Source organism: Salmo salar, chromosome ssa16 (genome assembly GCF_905237065.1).
Source record: "Salmo salar chromosome ssa16, Ssal_v3.1, whole genome shotgun sequence".
NCBI lineage: Eukaryota > Metazoa > Chordata > Actinopteri > Salmoniformes > Salmonidae > Salmo > Salmo salar.
The window spans coordinates 37,393,075-37,400,622 of record NC_059457.1 but is presented as its reverse complement, the minus strand read 5'-3'; the positions used below and the strand labels follow the sequence as shown (position 1 = coordinate 37,400,622).

General features: G+C 42.0%; 1 protein-coding gene across 5 annotated transcripts in view; it reads right to left on the bottom strand.

The window, feature by feature from the left end:
* Nucleotides 1–1,543: 1,543 nt before the first annotated feature.
* Nucleotides 1,544–7,548, bottom strand: part of LOC106573618 (serine/threonine-protein phosphatase 6 regulatory subunit 3) — a 28,342-nt gene continuing 22,337 nt past the window's right edge. For 3 of the 5 annotated variants that reach the window (XM_014148827.2, XM_014148832.2, XM_014148831.2), the window contains exons 17-25: nt 6,945–6,999; nt 6,515–6,645; nt 6,261–6,382; nt 5,919–6,129; nt 4,797–4,894; nt 4,529–4,703; nt 3,069–3,188; nt 2,835–2,927; nt 1,544–2,717 (exon numbers count right to left, since the gene is read on the bottom strand). In XM_014148827.2, coding sequence (XP_014004302.1) covers nt 2,669–2,717; nt 2,835–2,927; nt 3,069–3,188; nt 4,529–4,703; nt 4,797–4,894; nt 5,919–6,129; nt 6,261–6,382; nt 6,515–6,645; nt 6,945–6,999 — 1,054 coding nt within the window. In that variant the 3' untranslated portion in view covers nt 1,544–2,668. The remainder of the gene's footprint in view (nt 2,718–2,834; nt 2,928–3,068; nt 3,189–4,528; nt 4,704–4,796; nt 4,895–5,918; nt 6,130–6,260; nt 6,383–6,514; nt 6,646–6,944; nt 7,000–7,548) is intronic. The other 2 variants (XM_045697220.1, XM_045697221.1) reach the window with 1 other exon arrangement.

Genomic DNA, 7,548 nt, shown 5'->3' with positions numbered 1-7,548 from the left:
ACTGTAGGTCACCGATTTTTTTTTAATTAAAAACGGCGAATTTCGCCAAAAGGTGACTAGTTTGCATCCCTGTACATAGCGAGTGTGGGGGAGGGGCTCAGTCTTTTTTTATAGTAATGTATACTTTTTGTTGTTGCTCAATCTGATGCCTAAGCCCCTGGTATAGTCATCTTGGTTTTCATTTGAATTTAATGTATTTATCCTTCACGTTTATAACAATTTCAGACACTGGCAACTTTGTATTCGTAGTCAACTTTGTTGTGAAGTTATCGCCGGTCTAAATCGGCAGTTTAGCGGAGATCTTCAATGTATAAAGTGACTCGGTAGGGAAAAACGCATTTAACAACCCACTTCACTGTTCTGTGAGTGGTCTGAGGCAGTAGGTAAATAACGTCCGTTTTCACGTGCAACTTTAGTAGCGATGGCTTTTAATGACGCTCCTACGAAGGTGTTAACGATGAACTTAACCTCAAGATGCTTTTGGAAAACCAGGCCGTCACTAGGAAATACTGCCACCTGCTGAAAACTTTGTCAGTGCAACATAATCGCATGACAACTAAATGGTCAACATCCTCAGAAAAGTTGCAATAGAACTCAATTGATAATTGTTATGTATAGGTCTTTCTATTGTTTTTACCTCTTCATTCAGTTAGATTATGTTAACATTTTATTTTCACTCAACTTGGTATAGGTACAGCAAACAACCACTCTTAATTGTGCCTTTTAAGGTGAAGTTGACTGTCTCAGAATTTCTGAGATTGGACAGTGCTCCCAATCTGAGACGTGCAGCTCAGAGGAGTGGTGGGTGTTTCTTAAAACAGATCCCTAGGTTGATTATGTGGTGTCCCTGCTTTCTTCTGAACCTAGAATTTCACACATTCTGACCTAGCCCTTGAGTAGTGTTTCAAGTGGGCTTTATATAATTTATTTTTTAAGTACAGACCAACAACACTAGCTTTACACGTATTGTAAGTTAACTGACAGACTCTCCTCCCCTCTCCCTGCTGTATTTAGACATGTTTGTTTAGTCACATACAGCGGATAACTGTAGTGAAATGTGTTTTACAGGGTCAGCCATAGTAGTAGTGCGCCCCTGAAGCGAATTAGGGTTAAGTGCACAAGACAGATTTTTCCACCTTGTCGGCTCAGGTATTTGAACCAGCGACTTTTTGGTAACTGGCCAAATGCTTGAACCACTAGGCTACCTGCTGCGTGATAGATCAGGGCTGCTGAGAACAGTATAAGTAAATGTAATGAACTAAATCTTATATTAATTCATATTTAACTCTGACCTATTTCACAAGGAGGCGTGAGAGGATGTAGAAGTTGAGCAATACTCTTGGTGAATTTACCATTGAATAACCTTGGAAGCAAGTTGAAACAAGTCACAAGTAGTAATTACAGTAAGACATCAGGAGTCTCCTGACAGGAGATTGACTAAGGGCACTGTTTGATTAATGTCATGTTAGGAGTAATTATCTTGAGATTAACACAATACAAGGTGAAATGTAATATCAGAGAAAATAGGGTAGAAAAGTGCTTATATAGTTTATCCCTTTCCCATTGCTGGCACAGATACCTTTTTATTAAAAAAAAGAATCAATGGTTGATGCATGATTGAAGCAATACCAAGAATATGCATTACATCCCCATCATTTTGCAGGTAGAAAGGTTGACTTGAGTGATACGGGAAAAGTTTTAAAATGGGACCCATTTACCACGAGCCTTCTGACAGTGTTAACACTCACTAGCTACATGCAACTGGAAACCATCTTCTACAGTTATTCATCTTGGGGTTTGTACAGTTTAATGTTGTCAAGGGGGAGAGAACATGGGTGTATTCATTACACAATCTGTTTACTTAAGAACCAAAACAGATTAAAATTAGTTTCTATTGGACAAATTCAGGTAGGTCTCTCGCCGTTCCGTTAAGAAATGCTTAATTTTTTTTAAATGTCTTGCAACAGAATCTGCGGAATGCATACACCCCATGTGTACGGATCTTTAGTATCATCTACCTTAATAATAAATTAAAAACTATACCAAAGGTTTTCAAATCTTGCTCATGTTGAAAGGACACAAGAAACATTTACAAAATAATACCTGTGGCAAAATAAACGGAATATTTAAAATCATTCTGAATCTCTACTAACAAGCGTACTGACAAATAGACCAACATTGGTTTCCAATTAACATTTCATGGCAGCTATTGTATTTAGTTGGAAATTTAATTTTTTGATTTTGTGCAGGAGGAAACCCTATCAAAAACAGCTTTTGGTCACACTAAGTGTTCCAATTGGTATATTTCAGTTATTAATCTTCTGTTACTGTATACATTTTTTTTTTATAAAATATTTTATTCATACAATCATTTTAACTATATCAACATTACTATTTAACTTTGAGTGGCAAGATAGACAGAACCTCATAAGAACAATAGTATTTAAACGAATGCAAAAAAAAAAAATCTGTTTCCATTACATTTCGCTCTTCATTCAGTTCCAACTTTATGTACAACTGTCTGTAATAGCCTATTATGAATATTGCTGGTCCTGATCTGGTGAAGTTAGTGCAGCAGCAGCAGCTCTGACTGGGCTTGCACTGCCCTCTACTGGTTATCCAGGCAGAGAGCTGTGAGTTGCAGGAACAGGCTGGCAGGAACCACATATCACACCGGGCCGTTCACAGCTGCCTCTGAGGTCACGCTCTGTTGTGTTCTGTAGGGGTGCAGAAAGAGAGGCTACAATGTAACATACTGGATGACTACACTAGTTATAAGACATGCCAGACTGTGGGAATCCGCAGCACAACCTTTGATTCTAGCTGCCACTTACTTGGCTTTGTCCATTGCCGTTCCTTCTTCTAGAGGACCATTAACAGCATCACTGGAGACTTTAGATTTTTCTGTATCTGAATGTTTTGCACTGCTGAAAGGGAGGAAATTAGAGGAACTCATGAGCTGCTGGTGGACAATTAGAACAGGTATAACAGCATGCCTGAAAACAGCTCACTAATGCTAGACCATTCCAGTGAAGGTATGAGTTCACAGCATGGTCATGGAGCCAGACCTTGGTTTCAGACAGTTGCTGGCAGGCTGGACTGATGCAGACACACCCTTCTCTGGTGTTCTACTCTCCCCCACAGTGTACTTCGCAGATGTGTCCTCTGAGGTAGACTTCTCATCCTCACTGCAGAAGAAAGGAACACATTTACAGAGCTCTTGCCATTTCTAAATATACAGACCCCCTCCCCGTTAAGACAATGGCCAGAAAAGACTGACGCATGCAGAATGGGCCAGAAAGACCACAAAGCGATGGGGTAAACAAATGTGTTGAAATGTGGTTGGCAGTTAAAAAATGGATGCAAGGATCATAATGTACACTAAATGGAAAGCAGCAGCAAATTCTCTGACCATCCACTTACAGGAGTTTACCTCTTTTTAAGAGTGAGCTTGCTTTGAGGAGCAGAGCATGGGGTGATTATGACCGTTTTAGAAACTCACTGAATGGATCAAACATGTCAGCCATCAGTCTTGCTTTTTGTCATTAAACCACCGTGATTACTATGCAAAACTAACACGCACCAGGACATTATGTATTTGGGTCCTACAGCCAATGTTATATAATCATTGACGAGGCGGTCATGTAAGGTAGGCTATTTAATTTAACCAGGCAAGTCAATTTAGAACGAATTCACAATGATCTGGCAAAGTTAAGTGTATTCACTAAAAACAACTACCTAGATGGCATTTTGAAGGTCTTTGATTTTTAAAAATGAAGCTAATTTCAAGTAGAGCAGAGTTTTGCATGATAACAGGACAACTGCTAGTCTAGGACTCATCTCTCCAGTTTATTCCAGCCACCTCAATGCCATGTGCTGAAAACTGAAGCCAATGAGATACCAGCACAGTGAGGGGTGGATACATAATGAAGACCGCTTTTGCCAATCCACACCCACAACACAAAGAGAAAATGGCCAATTCAGAAAGCCTGGGAGTGGCTAATCCTGAGGGCCGACGGCCATTTCATGACATCATTGACGACGAGCGACAACCAAATCATTACATCGGAGATAGACATGCAAATGGAGATGGCAAAATAATTAATAATTTAAAAAAATTAAATAAAGTCAGTGGCTGACATGAAAACAAGACACAGCAGACATCTGCCCCCCGACTGGCTGTACATACCGATAAGATTTCAACACTCTGAAGCCACACGCACACCAGAGAGAAAGAGGAAGCTCATGTTGTAAGTGTTGCAGTTAAAGTGAAGGACAGTTTCTCAAACAACAAAAGGACAGCAATGTAGGTTGGGAAGATTTGGTGATACGTAAATGGTACATAGATATTTATACAAGTCAACTGGAGTGTCCCTGCTTTGCCTGGCTGGAAATCACCCAGTGTAGGGAGAAAACTTGGCAAGGCACAGAGGTCAATTCCACATGCACTGTGAGGTGAATGGCTGTGTTTTAAGGGAAGGATTGGTGACAGGGGGAAAGGGGTATGGTGTGTTATCAGAAGCCTTACCTCTTGAAAACAGCAGTTTCAGTTTTGGCATCTACAGTAAGGCTAACTGTCTCCTTCATGGATCCATTGGTGACTGTCTCAGTGGTGACAGTCTCCTCCGCATCCGAGGCTCCGGCTTTCCTTCCAGGGTAGCTGGCTGGCTGGGCTGCCTCGTCCCCTGGCCACAGGTCAGAAACTGGGACATCACACAGGGATAGCATCATTACACAGTGATCAATGAGTAAGAAGTAAAATGCTTATTCCTGTATGGCACTGTGGCAAAGCTCACCTTCAGGCTGCATTGGTGCGTTGACACCCAAGGGATCCCCTGTCCCTATGCAGGTCTCCATCGCTACTGGGGAATTGTTCCTCAAAGGATCTTTGGGGCTGGAAGATCAAAAGTAAAAAAGGTCTTTAAATTTGTCCTCCTAAAATAGCCAATTTCAAGTATAAGATGCATGGAAAGGCAAGGGAATAAACTGAACACCAGTCACCACCATCCTTATTCAAACTACACAACCAAAAGTATGTGGACACCTGCTCGTCAAACATCTCTTTCCAAATATGGGCATTAATATGGAGTTGGTCCCCCATTTGCTGCTATAACAAACTCCACTCTTCTGGAAGGCTTTCCACTAGATGTTGGAACATTGTTGCAGGGACTTGCTTCCATTCAGCCACAAGAGCATTAGCAAGGTCGGGCACTGATTTCATGCTATTAGGCCTGGCTCGCAGTCGGAGTTCCAATTCATCCCAAAGGTGTTTGATGGGGTTGAGTTCAGGGCTCTGTGCTGGCCAGTTAAATTCTTCAACACCGATCTCGACAAACCATTTCTGTATGGACCTCACTTTGTCATTCTGGAACAGGAAACGGCCTTCCCCAAACTGTTGCCACAAAGTTGGAAGCACAGAATCGTCTAGAATGTCATTGTATGCTGTAGCGTTAAGATTGGAACTCGGTAGTGAGTGTTGCAACTGGGGAGACTATTTTTAAGCGCTTCAGCACTCAGTGGTCTCGTTCTGTGAGCTTGTGTGGCCTACCACTTCGCGGCTGAGCCTTTGTTGCTCCTAGACGTTTCCACTTCACAATAACAGCACTTACAGTGGACCGGGGTAGCTCTAGCAAGGCAGACATTTGATAAACTGACTCGTTGAAAAGGTGGCATCCTATGAGAGTGCCATGTTGAAAGTCACTGAGCTCTTCAGTAAGGCCATTCTACTGCCAATGTTTGTATATGGAGATTGCATGACTGTGTGCTCTATTTTATACACCTGTCAGCAACGGGTGTAGCTGAAATAGCCAAATCCACTAATTTGAAGGGGTGTCCACATATTTGTATATAGCATGTACGTGTGTGGCAATCGTGCTACATAAGGTATTGGGACTGAGGCTGGTGGAATGAACCCTTACCTGACTGGTGAGAAGTTGCTAGAGAAGTCTGCCCAGCCCGTGGCTGTGTCAGGGGAAGCATTGGGGGAGCTCCAGCCAGCAGATTCTGGTAGGACCGCAGGGGAGGAAGGGGAGGCTGTGGCAGTGGTGGTGGCTGGGGCAGGTGCTCCGATCGACGTAGAACTCCCAGTGTCCATGGGTATGTCGTCAAAGTTAGCTGTCCACATAGGCCCTGAAACGACAGGGCAGCCGTCACAAAAAAGCCAGTCAAGACATATCATGCAGCATTTTCTTGAGGAGATCACACCAGACAGACCTACCTAACCACCAACCCAACCGTGTCAGTCCGGGACAATCACTCACCCTCACCCGTGTCCACCTCCATTCTGTCATCAGAGCTGGCATTGTTAGGCTCAAAGGGATCACGTTTCACATCCTCCTCCTCAGAGTCTGTGCTCTCCTCACTATCTGTACTGCCAGAGCTCCTAATGGTTCGAGTAACAAAATGGACAGAAGTCATTAAAATAATCAGCAGGTGCCTTGAATAGGCCTCAGAAGGTAAGACGTTAGTCATTTCAGATATTTAATTTACATATGGCCAAAAGGCACTGCCGTACCGAGGACATCTCTGAGCTTCTGGTGCGAAAGTGACATCTTTCTCATCCCAGATGTCCTCCTCATCAGAGCCTGCATCTTCAAACTGCTGGATCTTCTCCTTACAGCAGGCCTCAAACAGAGCTATATTTGCCTGAAAGACAACACCAGTACCAGGGTAAAGCACAAGATACACAAAAATATGTGCTGTGTTGCTTCCACTTCATTTACTGTACATGGGGGAAATAAACTAAGAAAATAAGTATGTACACCTTTTTCATATTCATACATCAGCATTGGCTAATAGTATGTACAGCATTATAAAAATGGTAAACTTCAATGTTTTGGGAGTTAGTGTAGCAGTTTTATTTTTACTACATCTAGCCTAGAGCACAGTTGGAAAGGACAATCATTTCTATATAATTGTATAATACATTATATTAAAATACTTACACTTTCATTTGTATTCAAGGAAAAATTGATGTCTGATATTCTATCAAAGGGAATACTGAAATGTTAAAGAAAAGAGTTTAGTTTAGTTATATTAGTGAGACAATGACTTCACAAAATGGCTTCAGGACTCCTCCCTACAGAGGCCCAGTAACAGGTAGAAGGACAATGATGGCACACTAACTCACATTAAAAACAGCTTTTGCAGAAACCCCACCAGCCATTCCCAGCTGGTCATTCTCCACAGGAACCCAAACACCAGCAGATTCCCACATAACAACAAGACCCAGACAGCAGTGGCACAAAGGAGGGCAGAAGTGTGCTACTTACTCCAAACTAAACTGAATTTTGCAATTACAAAGTTACTGTCTAGACTCTGGTCCACGCAAACCACCAGTCTATTGACAGTGACAAGCATTTTGAACTTTACACAGTCATGTATCCAATTTAATGGTAGACCTGTATAATAACAGCTAGTTAAATGGAATCAAAGAAATTTGACTCGTGTGTTGCCGAATTCAAACTGGCATCCAATTTAGCTACAGCTTTATTTCGCCACACTAGAGATATCACTATCCAAACAGTGGCATATTATTTTCATATGTAG